Here is a 23,326-nt window from a genome sequence, read left to right on the forward strand (position 1 = left end):
ATATGAACCTGACAATGCAGAAGACCTGGGTTAGATACCTGGGTCAGGAAGATCCCCTGGAGGAGGGCATGGCAACCCACTCCAGTATTCTTACCTGAGAAATCCCATGCACAGAGGAGCCTGGTAGGCTATATTTCATGGGGTCGCAAACAGCTGGACTCAATTTGGTGACCAAACAACAACAACATAAAATCCCCATAAATGTATCTATGTATGTATATGTATATGTATATATATATACACACACACAACAACAACATGCAATCCCCATAAGTATATCTATGTATATGTATATATATATATATATACACACACACATATATATACACACACACATATGCAAAGAATGACTTGACATTCAACTTTTGTTAAAAAAGAAAGAAAGAAAGAATATACAATGGAGAAAAGACAATCTCTTTAACAAGTGGTGCTGGGAAAACTGGTCAACCACTTGTAAAAGAATGAAACTAGAACACTTTCTAACACCATACACAAAAATAAACTCAAAATGGATTAAAGATCTAAACATAAGACCAGAAACAATAAAACTCTTAGAGGAGAACATAGGCAAAACACTCTCTGACATAAATTACATAAATGACCCACCTCACAGAATATTGGAAATAATAGCAAAAATAAACAAATGGGACCTAATTAAAATTAAAAGCTTCTGCACAACAAAAGAAACTATAAGCAAGGTGAAAAGACAGCCTTCAGAATGGGAGAAAATAATAGCAAATGAAGCAACTGACAAACAGCTAATCTCAAAAATATACAAGCAACTCCTGCAGCTCAATTCCAGAAAAATAAATGACCCGATCAAAAAATGGGCCAAAGAACTAAACAGACATTTCTCCAAAGAAGACATACAGATGGCTAACAAACACATGAAAAGATGCTCAACATCACTCATTATCAGAGAAATGCAAATCAAAACCACAATGAGGTATCATTTCACTCCAGTCAGAATGGCTGTGATCCAAAAGTGTACAAGCAGTAAATGCGGGAGAGGGTGTGGAGAAAAGGGAACCCTCTTACACTGTTGGTGGGAATGCAAACTAGTACAGTCACTATGGAGAACAGTGTGGAGATTCCTTAAGAAACTGGAAATAGAACTGTCTTATGATCCAGCAATCCCACTGCTGGGCATACACACCGAGGAAACCAGAATTGAAAGAGACATGTGTACCCCACTGTTCATCGCAGTACTGTTTATAATAGCCAGGACATGGAAGCAACCTAGATGTCCATCAGCAGATGAATGGATAAGAAAGCTGTGGTACATTTACACAATGGAGTGTTATGCAGCCATTAAAAAGAATACATTTGAATCAGTTCTAATGAGGTGGATGAAACTGGAGCCCATTATACAGAGTGAAGTAAGCCAGAAAGAAAAACACCAATACAGTATACTAACGCATATAGATGGAATTTAGAAAGAAGGTAACCATAACCCTGTATGCGAGACAGCAAAAAAGATGCAGATGTATAGAACAGTCTTTTGGACTCTGGGAGAGGGAGAGGGTGGGATGATTTGGGAGAATGGCATTGAAACATGTATAATATCATATAAGAAATGAATCACCAGTCCAGGTTCGATGCAGGATACAGGATGCTTGAGGCTAGTGCACTGGGATGACCCAGAGGGATGGTATGGGGAGGGAGATGGGAGGGGGGTTCAGAATGGGGAACACGTGTACACCCGTGGCATATTCTTGTTGATATATGGCAAAACCAATACAATATTGTAAAGTAATTAGCCTCCAATCAAAATAAATAAATTTTTAAAAAGAGAAAGAAAAGGAAAAACAATTTCTTCTTTCAAAGGATTCAATTAAAAATAAAAAATAAGTGACAGCACTTTATAAAACAGAAGAATTGTAGAGACATGTTTAAATAGAAAAACACTGAATGGCTAACAAATCATCAACTGTATTCAACCTCACAGGTAATATAATAATTAAAAAGTTAACCTCATTGTCATACATCTTTTCACCTATGTAACTAAGTTTCTTTTTTATTTTTTCCTCTTACATGAATACCTAGCGTGAGAGAAAGTACTGTAATGTGTGTGTTTATTGCACAACTATTGCAAGAATGTCTTTGCAAACAGTCCTGGGTACAGATCTTTCTCCTGCATGTAGAAACTGTGTCTAATATGCCCCATCTTACAATAAAAAGAAATGCTGTCACTTCACTGTGTGTCCCACCACAGGTAATATCCTGTGTCTCCCATTTCCTTTTCTATTGGGCTTCTAGCAGATTTAATTGTCAAAACTGACATCCTTGTTTCCAAGTTCAATGGTCACTTTTTTTACATCATAAATAAATGCATTATTATGAAGAGCAGCATACAACCACTGAGACCTCTGCATCTGGGCTATGCTCGATTGGTCCTCAGGTGACCTTAGGTACACATTCCTGGCTTCCATCATCTCTAATCCTCCCCTCCAGTGTCTGTGGGGCTCTCAGACTCACCTGCTTGGGAACTCTGGGTGGATGATTTCTCTGTGAAGGTCAAAATTTCTCCCTAATTAATTGACAAGGCAGATCAAAGTTTTGTCCTCAAATAAGAAAACAGGAAAGGATAAAAATCAAGCATTAGTCTCCCAGCCAGATGTAGGACTGCAAAAGTAAATAACCACATCCTATGCAATCAAAGAGGCACAGGCTGAGGGACTGTGGTGGAGGAAATGTTTACAGCTTCCTGTGTCAGTCCATTAGGCATGTTTTCCTCTTGTTAATTCAGCTTCTAAGTACATTATTTACCTTAGAGACACTGATCTGGATAGAATTTTTTTTTTCCTGCTGATTCTGTTCCTAGGAGACTGCATTATAAGTTAGGTGAATTCAGTTTTTATAGCTCCTTTGACTTTACCTCTCCTCCTTCCACAGTGCTAAGCCTCCCAACACCTCATCACATCCCTGAGTTCAAATTATCTCATTAATATAATATGGATAATTTGCCTCAACTAGGTCCCCAGGGCCTTTAAAGCTTTGGTTTTTGTTGGGAACACAACCCCTGAAACCTCTGAATATGACTATTCCCTTCTTCAAAAGGGGATAACTTTTCTCCTTTAATATAAAACTTGGATATTATAATCCTTGGTTTCATGAAAGCTTTTGCAAAGCCAATAAGGATTCCCTACTCATATCAGAAGTTAATAGTTGTCATTTAAGAGCCCTCAGTATAAAATATTTGTAACTATGAAAGACATATATAGATATTGTTATGCACCGCTAGCTTAGCTGACTGTCAAATTTAATTTCTACAACAATGTATTCTATGAAGCAATACTTTTATGAACTCCATTCTCCAGTGTAGAAAAAGGATTCAGAGGGACTCAGTGTTCTGATTACAAGTGTAAACAAAGTAAGGGATGGAATCTTGATGAGTGTGTCACGATGCCTCCAGGTCTCACTCTGAGCAGTGATTCTCAGCCAAGGTGATTTTGCTGCTGGGGATATTTGGTAATGTCTAAAAAGATACTTTCATTGGAGAAGGAAATGGCAATCCACTCCAGTATTCTTGCCTGAAGAATCCCAGGTACGGGGGAGCCTAGTGGGCTGCCTTCTATGGGGTTGCACAGAGTTGGACATGACTGAAGCGACTTAGCAGCAGCAGCAAAAAGATACTTTGACTTTGTGGATCACAATAAACTGTGGAAAATTTTGAAAGACATACAAGACCACCTGATCTGCCTCTTGAGAAACCTATATGCATGTCAGGAAGCTACAGTTAGAACTGGACATGGAACAACAGAGTGGTTCCAAATAGGAAAAGGAGTATGTCATGGCTGTATATTGTCACCCTGCTTATTTAACTTATATGCAGAGTACATCATGAGAAACACTAGGCTAAAAGAAGCACAAGCTGAAATCAAGATTGCCAGGAGAAATATCAATAAACTCAGATATGCAGATGACACCCTTATGGCAGAAAGTGAAGAGGAACTCAAAAGCCTCTTGATGAAAGTGAAAGAGGAGAGTGAAAAAATTGGCTTAAAGCTCAACATTCAGAAAACTGAGATCATGGCATCTGGCCCCATCACTTCATGGGAACTAGATGGGGAACAGTGGAAACAGTGTCAGACTTTATTTTTGGGGGTTCCAAAATCACTGCAGATGGTGACTGCAGCCATGAAATTAAAAGACGCTTACTCCTTGGAAGGAAAGTTATGACCAACCTAGATAGCATATTCAAAAGCAGAGACATTACTTTGCCAACAAAGGTCTGTCTAGTCAAGGCTATGGTTTTTCCAGTGGTCATGTATGGATGTGAGAGTTGGTCTGTGAAGAAGGCTGAGCGCCAAAGAATTGATGCTTTTGAACTGTGGTGTTGGAGAAAACTCTTGAGAGTCCCTTATCCAACCAGTCCATCCTAAAGGAGATCAGTACTCAGTGTTCGTTGGAAGGACTGATGCTAAAGCTGAAACTCCAATACTTTGGCCACCTCATGTGAAGAATTGGCTCATTGGAAAAGACTGTGATGCTGGGAGGGATTGGGGGTAGGAGGAGAAGGGGACAACAGAGGATGAGATGGTTGGATGGCATCACCGACTCGATGCACATGAGTTTGGGTGAACTCCGGGAGTTGGTGATGGACAGGGAGGCCTGGTGTGCTGGGATTCATGGGGCCGCAAATCAGACATGACTGGGAGACTGAACTGAACTGAAAAAGATACTACTTATCTCCTATATCCCACAGGACAGAATCCCAAAGAAGTAATGTTCCTGCCCCAAATGCCAACAGTAAGAAAACCTATTCTGGACCAGAGCTCCAATAAGCTCATTATACATAAAAATCATCAAGATTTGTGGTTCAAATGCAAATTATGGTTCATTGGGTCTCTAGCAGACACAGGAACTGCCTTTCAAACAAGTTCTTAGTATTGATGAACTTGTAGGTCTTGGTCTGAGGATCACAGTTTGAGTATCAAGACAGTAGTCCTGCGTTAGTCAAGTATACACAGTTTCAGTCTCCTCCACCAAGGATGTTTATGTAACTTTGAAAGATATGTGTGGTTTTTTGTGTGTGTTTTTTTTTTAATTTTTTTTTACTTTACAGTATTGTATTGGTTCTGCCATACATCAACATGCCTCTGCCACGGGTGTATACGTGTTCCCCATCCTGAACCCTCCTCCCACCTCCCTCCCCATACCATCCCTCTGGGTCATCCCAGTGCACCAGCCCCAAGCTTCCTGTATCCTGCATCGAACCTGGACTGGCAATTCGTTTCTTATATGATATTATGGCCTATTATACAGAGTGAAGTAAGTCAGAAAGAAAAACACAAATACAGTATACTAACAAATATATATGGAATTTAGAAAGACGGTAACATCAACCCTGTATGCGAGACAGCAAAAGATATGTTTTTTTTTTCATTCATTTTATAGGTCATGATGAATTATGTATTAGATCACTGAAATATAATAGCTCTTAAGTAACCTGACATAAAATATATATTAAGAAGGCTTTGTAGCAGGCAGAATGTGAGTGAGTGAAAGTCACTCAGTCATGTCTGACTCCTATACAGTCCATGGGATTCTCTAGGCCAAAATACTGGAGTGGGTAGCCTTTCCCTTCACCAGGGGATCTTCCCAAACCAGGGATCAAACCCAGGTCTCCAGCACTGCAGACTGATTCTTTACCAGTTGAGCTACCAGGGAAACCCCATAAGATATCTCTAGTTAAATGCAAAATAATTTGTTCCACAACTTCAGAAAAGATAGTTGCTTTCAAAAAAATGGGTTTAATCACAAAAATAAAATAATACAAATTAGGATAGTTGGATATGAAATAAGATAGCAATATGCATAATATCTATTCCTTACTACTAAAGATGAACATTCCATGTTTAAAAGTAATAAGGGGAACACAATGTGACCAACTGATAGTTTTGACTAAACACAATTTATAAACTCTCACACAACCCCATTAATGGAACTACACCTACATAGAAGAATTAAATGACAAACTACAAACTTCATGGAAAAAATTCCTAATTTTTGAAAGAATGAAAAAAAAAAAAAAAAAGACACTCAGATTCCAAGACACAAAGCAAAATTCTTGCAAAGACAATTTGCATATAGAAAGTGAATGGCTAACAAACCAAACATGTGTTTTGGTCGTGTTGTTCTGTTACTAAGTCGTGTCCAGATCTTTTGCAACTCCATGGACTGTAGCCCACAAGGCTCCTCTGTCCATGGGGTTCTCCAGGCAAGAATACTGGAGTGTGTTGCCATTCCATTCTCCAAGGGATCTTCCTGGACCAGGGATCGAACCCACGTCTCCTGCATTGGCAAGTGGATTCTTTACCATTGTGCCACCAGGGAAGGCTTAGCCATCCTGTAATGAAATAATTACCAAGTAATACTCCTTGACATACCTCTTCGTGCATATTACATGCAATGCTGTTTTTCATGGGAATATCAAGGTGGTAGGCAATACTGTGAAATATGTGTCCCAAATACTGCAGTTGTAACATAGCATCTACCTCCATGGGTCTGGATTCTTCTCATAAATACAGGACATGTTGAAATACTGAGCCTGAAAAAAAATTTAAATACCCTGCCTTGAATGCTCACACCTCCAAACCTAATATTCTGCTTTCCTACTCCCATGAACTGCAAAACTTCTCAGATATGTTCTGTTTTTGCCAGAGCCACTTTATTCCTTCCATTCCTTCTTCATTCTCATCCAACTGGAATTCCATTCCCATCACTCATTTGTCAACAATGATGCTTGTATTACTGAGTCAGCAGACAATAATCTTTTCATATATTAAATCAATCAATTTTAAATGTATTAGTCAACCTAGAAAAAGCAATGTGGCAATCTCTTGGGTCTGGGTTAGGCTGCTTAAGTTCTCAGGTAGCCAGATTTATGATTTGAAAACCAGGAAGCATGTCCTGTCTGCCTAAGATTGCAGAGGAGATATTAGTAATTCCCTGTGTCTGCTCATTAGGCAGTACTTTCACTGTTACTTTCACCTCTGCTCACATCATTGTCCTCAGGGCCACTAGTATGGATGGAAAGAGTTGTTGTTGTTTTTGTTGTTGTTGTTGTTGTTTTGCCCCCTGAGACTCTGTTCCTTGGAGCCCACATTGAAAGACAGGTGAATCCAGTCTTTATTACTCTTTCTCCATGAACCTTCCTGCCTCCCAGAGTTTTAGCTTCACTGCTATTCTGTGCTGCACTTAGTCACTCAGTCATGTCTGACTCTTTGCAACCTGTAGTCCGCCAAGCTCCTCTGTTCGTGGGGATTCCCCAGCTTATTGCAATATTGAGTTAATGGTTTCCCCAAATCTGAAACTGTGGAACCTTTGTTGACCAAGCTCCAAAGATCTCCAAAGTATTGTCCTGTGGTGAGAAAGTCTTCTGAGATTTCTAGTAAATTGGGAGTCCCTTCATCAACAAGAGATAGAAGTATGTTCCTTTGATATAAATACATGAGTATTATAATCATTGGCTTCATGATGATTTTAATAAATCAACTAGGACATTCATGTTAATGTTACAAGTTAAGAAGTGTCATTTAGTGCTTCATTTTTTTTTAATGTCAGTTAGATGATATGTTTCCATCTAACGGTGCACCATTGACTGAGCTTGGAATCTGATATGGATTGTCTTATTTTGTTTTCATGAAACTTTATTCTCTGATGTTTGTGCTATGATGTATTAATAATTCATTCTACACTTGCATAAATGTGACTCAAAAGAGTGAAAGTATCTGCCTAAAGTTATGAACAGTCCATTTGACTGAAGAGGTATCTGAAAGTGAAAGTCACTCAGCCCTATCTGACTCTTTGCAACCCCATGGACTATACAGTCCATGGAATTCCCCAGGCCAGAATACTGGAGTGGTATAACCTTTCCCTTATCCAGGGGATCTTCCCAATCCAGAAATCAAACCAGGGTCTCCTCTACTGCAGGTGGATTCTTTACCAGCTGAGCTACTGCTACTGCTAAGTCACTTCAGTCGTGTCTGACTCTGTGCAACCCCATAGACGGCAGCCCACCAGGCTCCCCCGTCCCTGGGATTCTCCAGGCAAGAACACTGGAGTGGGTTGCCATTTCCTTCTCCAAGAACAAAAGCTATCCCCCCCTAAATATCGCTCAACAACACTATGTTTTAATAGTTACACTGTTGCGGTAAGGAAGCCAATCCCAACTCCATGTTGGAAATGGTTTCTTTGACTTGCTTCTGTTATTATGATCATACTTAATGGCTTGGCTGGAGGACCCTGGCCCTGTGCTTGCCTATAAACTAAAGTGCCTTTGTTCAGAACCCTATCCACCTGCAGATGGCAAAAGGGAGAAATTAACACATCCCCTGACTGAACCTTGCCATTCTGAAAGATGTTTGCAAGACTAACAGTCTTTTTACTTTGCTTCCTCACCTCTCCCCCCATCTCTGATCTATAAAAGAACCTGGCATACAGACCCTGTAAGATTGTTATTTTGAGGCACTGCCCTGCCATCTTCTCGGTCAGCTGCTTTCCAGGTAAAGTCTCTTCCTTGTCTCAACAGCTCGTCTCTGGGATTCACTGCCCTGTCGTGTGGCAAGCAGAGTGAACTTGGACTCAGTAACAAAACTAGTTGATGGTCTAGATTCTCATTGTGCTGATATTAAAATGTATTTAATAGTCAATGTATAGCTATAAGAGTAAGACTATCTCACTGAAATCTGTCTTCTGTGCCATCACGCCCTCCTGAAGCACACCACTCATATATAGACTACTAAAACTCCCTGGGGACACACAAAGCGATTTAGTCAAAAAAGCATAGCTCTCGCCTGTGGGTCAAGACTGACCTAGATATGCAACAAAGTCACTGCTGAACTTCCACGGGTAAGAGGCATATGGATCCCCACACCGTGAAGCATCAACATACAGCTGCAGTACCCTTATTCAACAGACAATAGCATTTTCATAGATATTAAGAAGAAAATGGTACAACGTGGACAAAGTATCACACTAAACTTAAGCTTTAAATAAATATTTGCCAAAAGGACTTCCATACCATTTCTGACATACAGTTAATACTTGAATATTGATGTGCTTTAAAAAGCAAACAGACAATAACAAAACAAACCAAGAAGGGATCAAAACATAAAATTCTGAAATGAGACCTGAATCTAAAGTGAATAATACAGTGGAACTGGATTCAACTTAGGTTAATTAAGTAATTATCATCATTACAATATGAAGTGACAGCAATCATCACAATGTTGATAAGTGAAAAATTTAAGACAACTGTACAAGAACAAACAAGTAATTTTAACAGATTTTTACATAAATTATAAGTGAAAAATTTAAGACAACTGTACAAGAACAAACAGGTAATTTTAACAGATTTTTATGTAAAGTGGCAGAGTCAGATGATATCCATTACAGCTGACCTTTGCACAGAGCAACAGTTAGGTGCTCTGACCCTCCATGGGACCTCAAATCCTAAAACTGCAAAAAACACATATTCTTCAATGAAGATCTGTATGTCTTCCTTGGGAAAATGCCTATTGAATATTTTCAACCTACTTTTAATAGAGTTATTTGTTTTTTAATATTAAGTTGATTCAATCCTTTATATTTTTGGATAGCAATCCCTTACTGGATATATACATTACAAATATATTTTCCCACAGATAGTTTGTTTTATTGGTGCTTTCCTTCACTGTGCAAACAAATGTACTCCATTTGTTTATTTTTATTTCCCTTGCCTGGAGAGATATATACAAAAACATTGCTAAGTTTACTCTCAAAGAAGAATCACCTATGGTTTCTTGCAGCTTATTGAATAACTTCATGACATTATCTTGAATTCTCTACTTGTTTGATAACAATCTTCCATGACATTAAAATTGGTTTCTGGAAAATTATCATTTTATATTTTCAAAATTTTTTATAATATAGTTGACTTAAAGAGTTGTTAGATCCTCCTGTACAGCAAAATGTATCAGTTACATATATATATACATATATACACACACACGCACACACACATAATATGTCATGTGAAAGATCTTTTGGCCAAAACAGACCATGGGTGTATGTGTGTATGTATGTATATATATATATATGTGTGTGTGTGTGTGTGTGTGTGTGTATTGGAGAAGGAAATGGCAACCCACTCCAGTATTCTTTCCTGGAGAATCCCATGGACAGAGGAGCCTGGCGGGCTACAGTCCATGGAATCGCAAGGGTTGGACATCACTTAGCAACTAAACCACCACCATATATGTCTGTATATAGAAAGACACACACACACAAGTTGAGCCTTGAACAAGAAAATTAAGGGTTCTGACTCTTAATGGTCAGAAATCCTCCTGTAACCTGACAGTTATTTTTCTATATCACTGACACAACCAACTGTAATAAAAATAATATAAATCATCTTGGTTGTTAAGTGTATTTTTGAATGAATAATGCAACTCATAACTATTACTTCAGGGAAACAGAAAAATTACTTGAGATGACTGTCATTTAAGAAGTAATTAATCTTAATAAATCTATGATGCCCCAACAAAGAATGGAATCTACAAACATTTTTGACCCAAAGGTAGGAAAATTTTGAAGTAGAAAAAAACAAAATAGCCTATGTATAAGACTGAGGGAAAAGCTTAATAAAGAGAGTTCCTAAAATTGCATCAAGATGCTGAATCCAAAGATGAAAAGAAAAATGGAAATCCTGGGAAACAAGTAGAAGGAGCAAATTTTATTCCACGATGATCAAAGAATCACTATTTCTGGTTCAGAGGATTTGAGCTATGCAATCCAGGGTACTAGGGTATTTGGTCTTTTAAAGTTGACATGAAGTAGAATCTCTTCAGAGCCCCATTTATATCTTGATTTCTCAGACTGTAGATGAAGGGGTTCAGCAGGGGTGTGACCACAGTGTACATCACCGAGGTAATTGTACTTGAATGTGAGGTGTGGGTAGCACCAGAGCTAAGGTACACTCCTAAGGCTATAAAATAAAATAAGGAGACAACCAAGAGGTGGGACACACAGGTAGAAAATGCTTTATACTTTTCCTGAGCTGATATGATTTTACATATGCAGGAAACTATTTTAGAATAAGAGTAAAGGATACCAGCAAAAGGACTACCACCCATCAGGACAGCTGCAGAATACATCACTATGTTATTAACAAAGTTGTCAGAACAGGCAAGTTGTACCACCTCAAGGAGTTCACAGAAAAAGTGGGGGATTTGTACAACTGGACAGAAGGACAATTACCTTTACCTTACAATACCATTAAGCTATGTAGCAAGGGATACAAGGCAATCAGCACCCAGGATATCAGAACCAGCAATACACAGTGATGGGGGGTTATGATGACCAGGTAGAACAAAGGTGGCAGATGGCCAAATACCGATCATAGACCATCACACTCAGGAAAATGTCATCTAATTCTGCAAAGAGAATATAAAAATACATCTGGGTAATACAGCCTTCATAGGTGATACCTTTGCTCTGCATCTGGATGTTCCACAGCATCTTTGGGATGGTGGTGGAGGTGACACAGATGTCTACAAAAGACAGGTTGGAGAGGAAGAAGTACATGGGGGTGTGGAGCAGGGAGTCTGAGCTGATGGCCAAGATGATAAGTAGGTTTCCAAATACAGTGATCAGGTACATGGTGAGGAAAAGTCCAAATATGAGGGGCTGTACTAGTGCTGGTTCGTTTGAAAGTCCCAGAAGAAGAAACCCTGAAATTTGTGTGATGTTACTTGGTTCCATGGGGTGCAGGTGACTACCAGGAAGAAGAAAAATAACATGACTAATTTTCACACAAACGCGTACTTCACATAGCTGAAACACTGCAACTCCTATTTGGCCCTCAAGAAATTGATGTTAAATCTTTATTTATAGGTAAGCTCTCTTTGAGGGGTGTGTGTGCGTGTGTTCAGTTGCTTCAGTCATGTCCAACTCTGTGCAACCCTATGAACTGTAGCCTGCCAGGCTCCTCTGTCCATGGAATTTTCCCAGAGTGGGTTGAATTCTGGAGTGGGTTGCCATGTCCTCCACCAAGCGTTCTTCAGAACCCAGGGATTGAGTAGGCATCTCCTACCCAGTTCCTGCAATGCAGGAGGATTCTTTAGCACTGAGTCACCCTGGAAGCCCCTTTGAGTGTATACTCCATTTCATCTCTGACTAGGAATGTTTGTCTGATTCTCATCAGATTTGCAAAGAGGTCATACATCTAGAGCTTAATTTAATGCTAACCATGTACCAAGTACATGGAGCAAATAAGCATACTGTTTAAAAAAATAAATAAAACTCTCATGATCCAAGGAGGGTGAATGAGGATATTCAAATAAAATATGATAGAATATGTCAGAATGCGACAGATGCTATGAAGAAAACAAAGCCAGGTATAAGAGAGAGAGTGGTAGGAGGTGTTACTTTGTCCCCAGTGTTCAGGGAAGACCAGGGAATGAATGAGATGATGTTTGAATACTTTCCTCCAGAAAGAGAGATAAGGAGCTAGTGAGATGTCAGGAAAACTGTGAGCCTGCTAGAGGGAGCTGTAAAGGACCTGAGGAAGATGCTTGTTCCACGTGTTCAAATGAAAACAAGGAAGCCAGTGAGGCAGAGGAATAATCAAGAAGGGGAGTGATTAGAGATGGTGTCAGGGATGCTGAGGAGCAAAGTGGTCTCCCTGCTACAGCTGACACTTCAGCACATAGAGAATCCCTCTTCCATGTGGTTCCTTGCACCTTATGAATTTAGTTGTAAAACCATCCTATGAATTATTCAGATACCCTACTTAGTCCCATCAGTTAAGTGAATTCTGACTTCTGTATTACAAGTCATCTTAATATATGAGTTCAGGTGCCTCCGCTTTAAGAACCATTTTCCCTTCACAAGGAAGGGCACATACACACACATATACACACACACACATACACACACACTCACAATCGTGTCTTTCTGGTTGTGTTACTACCATCATTGGCTACCCAGATCCACCCTCCTTAGGCTATAAGCATTTACAGATTGGCTGGTCAGATCAAATTATTATTCTCTGAAAGAATATATAATTGTTACCCAAAAATTCCAGTTTATAAACTTCCCATGAAACAATAAACTTGGAGTTCACTTTTGGTATGGCCAATTTCTGCTTAGTATTTAGAAAAGAATGAAAAGTATGAGAGTGAAAGAAAGAGAGAGAAATGAAATGGACATTTGGACACTAAGCGGAAAAATATCCAATAAGCTCAAATGACCACCGAGACAATGAAATAAAGAAAAGTTCCCCTGCTTCATCAATATTTCAACTCCAGTGGCATCTCCTTGATACCCAGAAAAAAAAAAGAAAAATATATTTCTGCCAAGGACATAAACAGTGATATAGATATGACTTGAAGGATCTTACAATGTGAACATCCTAAGAGGAAAATAAAAAATTGGAACATAAACTACCAATTTAAAATCAGAAATAGACAAAATATAGCAGAAATTGGACATATTTTATCTGAAGCATATAAAACAGTAGAAGGTTTCTTTTCCTTAAGGACTTTCTCTATTTGTTTCCTCCTGTTCATAAATAATACTTACTTTCTAATTATACTGGAAGCATTTTATGCCTTCTATTCCTACTAAAGGGATTTGCTTGGTGGCTCAGAAAGCAAAGAATCCGTTTGTTAATGCAGGAGACAAAGGTTTGATCCCTGGAGCGGGGGGTCCCTTGGAAAAGGAAATGGCTACCCAATCCAGTATTCTTGCCTGGGAAGTCCCATTGACAGAGGAGCCAGGCAGGCTGCAGTCCATGGGGTCGCAAGAGTCGGACACAACTTATTCATGAAACCACCACAACCATACCATCTGAGATTCCAATATTACCATTTAATTGTCAACCTTGACGCTTGCATTTTCACTTCTTTAGTTTTAGATCATACATAAGTACATTAATATTAGGAAAACCAGAAAACAACTACAATGACCTGTGGCCTCTGGGCTATGAAAGATTGGTCCTCAGGTGACCTCAAGTACACAGTCCTGGTTTCCATCCTCTCTGATGCTGCCCTGCAGTGTCTGTGGAGCTCTCAGACTCACCTGCCTGCAGATTTTATCACTTCTTCCCTGTAGAAGTCAAAATTCCTCCCTAAATGATTACTGATGCAGACAGAATTTTGTCCCCAAATATGAAAACAGGAAGTGATGAAATCAAGCATTGACTCCCAGACAGATGTAGAACTTCAAAAGCCAGAACCAGGTCCTCCCCAACCAAAGTGGCAGAAGCTGAGGGACTGCAGCAGAGGAGATATTTACAGCTTCCTGTGTAAGCTCATTAGGCGTGTTTCCTCTGGTTACTCCAACTTCTAACTACATGATTTCCTTTGGTGACACTTCTGGACAGAATGGATTTTTTTTTTTTTCTGTCTGATTCACTGTTCCTAAGACACTACATTATAAGTTAGGTGAATTCATTTTTTATCACTCCTTCCCCTTGAATTCTCTTGCTTCCAAAGCCCTAAGATTCCCAGCATGTCATCACATCTCTGAGAACAAATTTTTCTTTAAACTGTAACACTGAGGATTTGTCTTGATTAGGTCCCTCTGATCTTTAATGCTTTGATTTATGGCAGGGACAGAACAACTGAAATCTCTAAAAATTACTATTCTCCTCTTCAAAAAGGGGGATAACTTTCCCCTTTTTAGTATAAAACCGTGGTTGTTATACTCCTGGATCCATGACAGTTTCTCCAGGCCAATTAGAAATTTCCCAGTTATATCAGAAGTCAAGAACTATCATTTAGTCTGTCATTACTAAATGTTTGTAATTATAAGAAAGATATTTATATGTTGATATGCACCATAAACTATCATAGCATATTATGTGTGTGTGTGATGTGCTCAGTCTTGTCCAAATCTTTGTAACCCCATGGACTGTAGCCCTCCAGGCTTTGCTGTGCATGGGATTTCCCAGACAAGAATACTGGAGTGGGCTGCCATCTCCTTCTCCAATGGATCTTCCTGACCCAGCAATGGAACCTACAGCTCTTACGTCTCCTGCATTGCCAGGCGGGTTCTTTACTAAGTCCACTATATATATATATATATATATATATATATATATATATATATACTGCACATGTGTGTGTGAGTGTGCCACAGCCTGCATGGATGCTTGGGAACATAGCTATGAGTCCCAGCAGAGGCTCAGACATGAAGCAATGTCTAAGCAGGGCCATGGTATCTATTACTGATGCCTACATGGGCTTATTAGCATCAGAAGCAACACCAATCACTGACAACAGCTAGATGCCACAGCCCACACCCTTATCCATGCCAGAAGTCCATGCGTGTCTCAAGTCCCTTGTTTTGTAGGTCCATCCCATGGCAAGCACAGCAGACCAACTGAAGGGACAAAAGAGCTCCAGACACAAAGATGCTTCTGAGCATGAGATGGTCAAACATTGATGGTGCTTACACAGACAGAGGCAGTCTGCATCTCAAGCCCTGGCAAGGCCAACAGGGTCCTTGCCCCACCCTATCTAGAGTGCCACACACTAGCACTTCTTGATCCAGCACTGCTCCCCTCTGGGTCAACAGTGCTGGTACAGGAGTGGGGAAGCACACACTTAGGGGGAACAACGTCAGCTCTTATGTGACCCTCAGGGCTTCTGCTCTAGCAACTTGGGACCTGCCTCTCTCCCATTAGGCCAGTAATGGCCACTAAGCTACAGGAAGCCATATCTCATACCTGGCTCAAGCCCTAAACCCTCCATACCTCACATCCAGATGATTGCAACCAGTACACCCTGGAGAAAGTCATGAATTGTGATAACATCAGATCCAGCTCTTCCAACAAAGCCAGTGGGCACACATCAATGGTATATGACTGTTCCCACAGAAAGACAACACTTCAAGACTGCAAGGGTTAACTGTGGCAAATAATTTCAGATAGACAAAGATAGAGAAAAGGAAAAGACAGAGAAATTTATCCCAACTGAAAGAGCAACAGATCATGCCTTAAAAAACAGCTAATGAAAGAAAAACAACAAAAAAAAAACAATGTAACAGATTTGGAATTCAATGCATGAGTAAAGATGATAAAAAACTCCATTTTCTCAAGCTAAAATGATTCAAGGAATCTTCCAAAAGAAGTTTTACTTTCAGTATTCTCCCTTTGCATTTTGTAAATAAGTGAAAGACCATAAAATATTTAATTCTGTGAAAAAAAGGACAGGGAACCATAACATAAAAACTAGTTAGAACTGAACACTGCAAGAAACAAAATGAACAAGAACTAGAAATAATTAATAGTATACCAGGTGATATAGAAGAATGCATAAGTTAACTGAAATATAGACTCATGGAAATGAATCAGAAAAGATAAAAACAAATGAAAAATGAGAATAGTGTGAAGGGTGTGGGAAGTTTTGAGCCATAAGTTTATCAAATACATTTTGACTACCTTCTCTTTTTCTCTTTTTCTTCCTAGACACTTCAATTATGCCAGTAAGAACACCAACACTGGCATAATTGAAGTGTCTAGGAAGGAAAAGAGAAAAAGGGAACGTAGTCAAAATGTATTTGATAAACTTATGGCTCAAAACTTTCCAAACCTGAATAAAAAAGCAAATTCAGGTTCAAGAAGCAAAAAACACCCCCCCAAAATTATAGCAACAAGACTCACATCAATATGCATCAATTAAAACTGCAATATTGAAGACATGGCTTTCTAAAAGCAGCATAAGTAAAGCAGTATCATATAAAAAGGAACCCTGTAAATCTGTCAGCTGATGTCTTTTCTTTTTTCTTTTTTTACATTTTTTTGCAGAAACATTACTTGTCAGATGGAAGAAGTCAGATATACTTAAACTGCTGAGAGGGAAAAACCTTCAAACTAGGGCATTCTACCCAGCAAGATTATCATTTAGAATTGAAGGAGAGATAAGAACTTTTCAGACAAGCAAAGACTAAGATAATTTATCACTTCTAAGCCTACTCTACAAGAAATGATGTAGAATCTTCTCTAAGAAGGAAAAAAAGGCATAACAAGTGGCAAGAAACTATATGAAAGACAAAAATCCCACTAGTAAAGGCACATGTGCAGAAAAGCTGAAGATCAAATCACTTAAGCTAGAATGAAAACTTAATAAGCAAAAAGATTTTCTAAAGTCAATTATATCCACAAATAAGAATTAAAGGGATGAATATAGAGGTCTTAAATATAACAACAAACACACAAATGTAGGTCAAGGAGGGAAAATGCAGTGCTATTTGAAAGTGCAGGAACTTAAAAGACAGCCTGTTTTAAAAAGTAAATAAAGTTGTAGGTCATCATACAAAAACCCACTGTTTACCATACACCATAGAAACTTCACTAGATAAACAAAAACTAGAGAGAAAGAAACACAAGCATATTACTTTGTTTTTCAGTCACTTAGTTGTATTTGACTTGTTTCGAATGGACTGCAGCACACCAAGCTTCCCTGTCCTTCATCATCTCCCGGAGCTTTCTCAAAGCATACCACTAAATAAAATCATCAAATCTTAAGAAACACACAGAAGAAAAGAACAAGAACTAAAAAACCAAAAAACAAGTAACACACTGGCAATAAGTAGCACCTATGGATAATCTCTTTGTGTGTCAGTAGACTAAATTCTCTAATAAACAGACATTATTTTTAATAAAGTTTTCATAAATCTATGATACCCCACCAAAGAAATGAAATTTCCAGACATTTTTTTTATCCAAAGGTATGTAAATTGTGGAGTAGGAAAAAATAAAAACTCTGTATATAAGTCTGAGAATAAAGCTTAATAAAGAAAGTGCCTAAATTATATAAAGATGCTGAATCCAAAGACAAAAAGAAAATCGGAAATCCCAAGTAATACCTACAAGGAGTGAATTTTACTTCACAATAATCAAAGAATCACAATTTCAGGTTCAGAGGCTTTGAGTTATGCAATCCAGGGCACTAGTATAATAGGTCTTTTATACTTGGCATCAAATATAAACTCTTCAGAGCCCCCTTTATATCTTTGTTCCTCAGACTGTAGATGAAGGGATTCAGCATGGGTGTGACCACAGTGTACATCACCGAGGCAATTGTACTTGAATGTGAGCTGTGGGTAGCAGTAGAGCTAAGGTAAACTCCCAAGGCTGTAAAATAAAATAGGGAGACAACAGAGAGGTGGGACACACAGGTAGAAAATGCTTTATATTTCCCTTGAGCTGATGAAATCTTACATATGCAGGAAACTATTTTAGAGTAAGAGTAAAGGATACCAGAAAAAGGACCAGCACCCATCAGTACAGCTGCAAAATACATCACTATGTTATTAAGAAAGTTATCAGAACTGGCAAGTTGTACCATCTGATTGAGTTCACAGAAAAATTGGGGGATTTTCACAATGGGGCAGAAGGACAATCGCAACACCATTAAACTGTGTAGCAAGGAATACAGGACACTTATTAACCAGGATATTAGAACCAGCGATCCACAGAGCTGGGAACTCATGATGACCATGTAGCGTAGGGGGTGGCAGATGGCCACGTACCGATCATAGGCCATCACAGTCAGGAGAATGTCATCTAATCCTGCAAAGAGAATATAAAAGTACATCTGGGTGATACAGCCTTCATACGTGATTACTTTACTCTGGGTCTGGATATTCCACAGCATCTTTGGGATGGTGGTGGAGGTGAAGCAGATGTCCACAAAGGACAGGTTGGAGAGGAAGAAGTACATGGGGGTGTGCAGGTGGTGGTCTGAGCTGATGGCCAGGATGATGAGCAGGTTTCCAAACACAGTGACCAGGTACATGGAGAGGAAAAGCCCGAATATGAAGGGCTGTAGTTTGGGCTCCTTTGAAAGTCCCAGAAGAAGAAATCCTGAAATTTGTGTATTGTTACTTGCTTCCATGGGGTGGAAGTGACTACCAGGAAAAAGGAAAATAATGACAATTTTAACTCATACTGCTATAATTCACATAGATGAAAGACCGCAATTTCAATTTCTATCTCAAGAATTTGATATTAATATTTTATTTACAGATAAGTTCTCTTTGAGCGTATGTGTATATGTTTAATGTCTTCAGTCATGTCCAACTCTCTCCAATCCCAAGGATCATAGCATGCCAGCCTCCACTGTCCATGGAATTTCCCAGGAAACAGTTCTGGAGTGGGTTGCCATCCCCTCCTCCAGGGGTTCCTCCCAAACCAGGGATTGAATCCGAGTCTCTTGAAGGTCTATTCCATTGCAGGTGAATTCTAAATATCTGAGTCACTGCAGAAGCCCCTATGAGGGTATGCTTCATTTCATTTCTGACTAGGAATTTTTGCCCCATTCTCATCACATTTGCTAAGAGGTCATATACTCTAGAATTTAAATGTGATATTCCTTCACTCACTTGAGAAATACATATTTAGTGCTGACCCAGTAGAAAGTGCTGAAAAATAAACCTCTTGCAATCCAAGAACACTGAATGAGTATATTCAAATAAAATACTATAGAATATGTTAGATGTGATATGCTGTGAAGAAAACAAAACCAGGTATAAAAGAGAGTGGTAGGAGGTGTTATTTTGTTCTGAATGTTCAGGAAAGTCCAGCAAACTAGGTATGTTTTAACAGATTCCTAAAGAAAGAGACAAGGAGCTGGTGTGATGTCAGAAGTGTGTGCCTGGAAGAGGGAGCTGGCACTGCTAAGGACCTGAGGAAGCTGCTTGTTCCACATGTTCAAGTGCAAACAAGGAAGCCAGTGGGGCAGAGGGATAAGCAGGAGGGGGAATGATTAGAGGTGATGTCAGGGATGCTGAGGAACAAGATGGCCTCCTTCTACAGCTGAACCTTCAGTCCACAGAAAATTCCTCCTTCTGTGTGTTTCCTTGCACATTATCAGTTTAGCTATAAAACCATCCTGTGAATTAAAAAAGATTCCCTTCTAAGTTCCATCTGTTGACTTAATTTTGACATGTGTATAAAAGTCATTTAGCATATGAATCCAGGTGCCTCTGCTTTAAGACCTGTTCTCCATTTCAAGGCACAAGTGTGCATGCACACACACACACACACAAATACACCATGTTCTTCTCGGTTGTGTCACTACTATGCATTGGTTACCCAGATTCACTCTCTTTATGTCGTGACTGCTTACAGCTCAGCTAGTCAGAATTATATATTCTCCAAAAGAATATATAATTTTTTTCCTGAAATTCCCAGTTTATAAACTTCTCATGAAACAATAAATTGTGGTTCACTTTTGGTATAGCCAATTTCTGCTTGGTATTTAGAAAAGAATGAAAAGTACGAGAGTGAAAGAAAGAGAGAGAAATGAAATGGGCATACGGACATTAAGGGAAAATAATATCCAATATACTCAAATGACACCTGAGACAATGCAATAAAGAAAAGTTTCCTTGCTTCATCAACATTCCACCTCCAGTGACATCTCTTTGATGCACAGAAAAAAAAAAAGAAATGAACAAAAATATCTTTTGTTCAAGGATGTAAATAATGATACAGTTATGACATGGAACATATTACAGTTTGAATATCCCAAGATGAAAAGAAACAATTGGAATATAAACTACCAATTCAATATTAGAATTACAAAAAATACAACAGAAGTTAGATATGTTTTATATGAGGCATATGAAACAGTAGAAGACTTCCTTTCTAACGGACTTTCCCTATTTGTTTCCTCCTGTTCATAAATAAGATCCTTATACTTACTTTCTACTTTTACTGGAAGTATTTTATACCTCCTATTCCTTCTAACTGGATTTCCTTGGTGGCTCAGAAAGTAAAGAATCTGCTTGTCAATACAGGAGACATAGGTTATATCCCTGGCTCAGAAAGATCCCCTGGAGAAAACAATGACAACCCAGCCCAGCATTCTTGCCTGGGAAATCCCACTGACAGAGGATCCAGATGGGCTACAGTCTATGGGGTCACAAAAGTTAGAGTAACTTAGCAACTAAACCACCATCATCATTCCTTCTGAGCTTCCATATTACCATTTAATTGTCAACCTTGATGCTTATATTTTCAAGTGTAAGGTTCACTTTTGTTTTAGGCCATGCTGCTGCTAAGTCACTTCAGTCGTGTCCGACTCTGTGCAACCCCATAGACGGCAGCCCACCAGGCTCCGCAGTCCCTGGGATTCTCCAGGCAAGAACACCGGAGTGGATTGCCATTTCCTTCTCCAGTGCATGAAAGTGAAAAGTGAAAGTGAAGTCGCTCAGTCGTGTTTGACTCCCAGCGACACCATGGACTGTATAAGTACATTAATATTAGGAAAACCAGAAAACAACGACAATGACCTGTGGCCTCTGGACTATGAAAGATTGGTCCTCAGGTGACCTCAAGCACACACTCCTGGTTTCCATCCTCTCTAATGCTGCCCTGCAGTGTCTGTGGAGCTTTCAGACTCACCTGTCTGAAGATTTTATCACTTCTTCCCTGTAGAAGTCAAAATTCCTCCCTAAATGATTACTGATGCAGACAAAATTTTGTTCCCAAATATGAAAACAGGAAGTGATAAAATCGAGCATTGGTTGCCAGACAGATGCAGAACTTCAAAAGCAAGAACCAGGTCCTCCCCAACCAAAGTGGCACAGGCTAAGGGACTGCAGCAGAGGAGATATTTACAGCTTCCTGTGTTAGCTCATTAGGCGTGTTTCCTTTGGTTACTCCAACCTCTAACTACATGATTTCCCTTGGGGACACTTCTGGACAGAATGGATTTTTTTTTTTTTCCTGTCTGATTCACTGTTCCTAAGACAATATATTATAAGTTAGGTGATTTATTTTTTTATCACTCCTTCCCCTTTAATTCTCTTGCTTCCAAAGCCCTAAGATTCCCAGCATGTCATCACGTCTCTGAGTAAAAAATTTTCTTAAACTGTAACACAGGATTTGTCTTGATTAGGTCCCTCTGATCTTTAACGCTTTGATTTGTGGCAGGGACAGAACCACTGAAATTTCTAAAATTTACTATTTTCATCTTCAAAAATGGGGATAACTTTGCTACTGCTACTGAGAGGGTAACAGGCAGGAAGGCCAGGGGTCTCCAAATAGAAGAAATAGCCTGCAAGTGTCAGACATTTTTATCTCTCTTAAGCGGCAGGAGGAAACAAACTAGAAATATTTTTTTCCTTCTCTATACAAATTTAAAGAGAGGTTTCTCTTAAAATACTGTGTTGCCATAATGACACCTGGTTTCACCTGAAGTTAGCTATTCTTGAGCCTAGAGATAACCAATGCCTTTTTCTTATGAAAATGTTTGTCTTAAGCTATGCTAATGTACTACGCCTTTACCCCAAACTCTGTCTCCAAGTCTGTTCCGCCTCTTGGCCCAAAACCTACTTGACAAACCAGTATGTTATACTCAGATATTGTTCCCCTAATCTATGTAAATGAAACTATTTGTATGGTGGTCTGCCCTTCTTTAAGATTCAAGTTAATTATTTTATGGCCCAAGATAAACCATTTGGTGCCAAGATTATCCCAAAATGCATCTTATGGGCGAGGGGCCTGGTGCTATTCTGAATTATAAGACATTCCTTTCTTTCATTAACAGACTGCTAGTGACTATATAACATCCAGCTGAAGACTAGCAGGGGGGTACTCTTTTTGCCCCCTTCTGATGCCTATGTCAGAAGCTTTCTCTATCTCCTTTATACTTTAATAAAACTTTATTACACAAAAGCTCTGAGCTATCAAGCCTTGTCTCTGGCCCCGGATTGAATTCTTCTCCTCCGGGAGCCAAGAATCCTGGTGTATTCGCGTGATTCAACAACAACCTTTCACTACTGCTAAGTCACTTCAGTCGTGTCCGACTCTGTGCAACCCCAGAGACAGCAGCCCACCAGGCTCCCCCATCCCTGGGATTCTCCATGTAAGAACACTGGAGTGGGTTGCCATTGCCTTCTCCAATGCATGAAAGTGAAAAGTGAAAGTGAATTCGCTCAGTCGTGTCTGACCCTCAGCGACACAATGGACTGCAGCCTACCAGGCTCCTCCATCCATGGGATTTTCCAGGCAAGAGTACTGGAGTGGGGTGTCATTGCCTTTGCTAGTTTATAATAAAACCATGGTTAATATACTTCATGAAGTCACAATAATTTCTTCAAGCTAATTAGAAATTTCCAAGCTATATCGGAAGTCAAGAGCTATCCTTTAATCCCTCATTACCAAATCTGTGTACTTGCAAGAGAGATATTTATATGTTGATATGCACCATAAACTATCTTAGTGTATTATATGTGTGTCTGTGCTGTGCTCAGTCACATCTGAGTCTTTGTGACCCCATGGCTGTAGCCCACCAGGCTCCTCTGTCCATGGGATTTCCTCATC

General features: G+C 39.3%; 1 protein-coding gene and 1 pseudogene across 1 annotated transcript; both read right to left on the minus strand.

The window, feature by feature from the left end:
* Positions 1 to 10,787: 10,787 nt before the first annotated feature.
* On the minus strand, positions 10,788 to 11,748 carry LOC102416633 (annotated as a pseudogene).
* A 6,194-nt stretch (positions 11,749 to 17,942) lies between these two features.
* LOC112587098 (olfactory receptor-like protein OLF4) lies at positions 17,943 to 18,911 on the minus strand. Its single transcript, XM_025294169.3, has one exon. It carries the CDS (start codon positions 18,888 to 18,890, stop codon positions 17,943 to 17,945), a length of 948 nt encoding a protein of 315 aa, XP_025149954.3. The 5' UTR covers positions 18,891 to 18,911.
* Between the last annotated feature and the right edge of the window lie 4,415 nt (positions 18,912 to 23,326).

This window comes from Bubalus bubalis, chromosome 9, assembly GCF_019923935.1.
Source record: "Bubalus bubalis isolate 160015118507 breed Murrah chromosome 9, NDDB_SH_1, whole genome shotgun sequence".
NCBI lineage: Eukaryota > Metazoa > Chordata > Mammalia > Artiodactyla > Bovidae > Bubalus > Bubalus bubalis.

Excerpts from the sequence above, each read along its gene's own strand:
- LOC112587098 (XM_025294169.3), bottom strand. The coding sequence starts at position 18,890 with ATGGAAGCAAGTAACAATACACAAATTTCAGGATTTCTTCTTCTGGGA.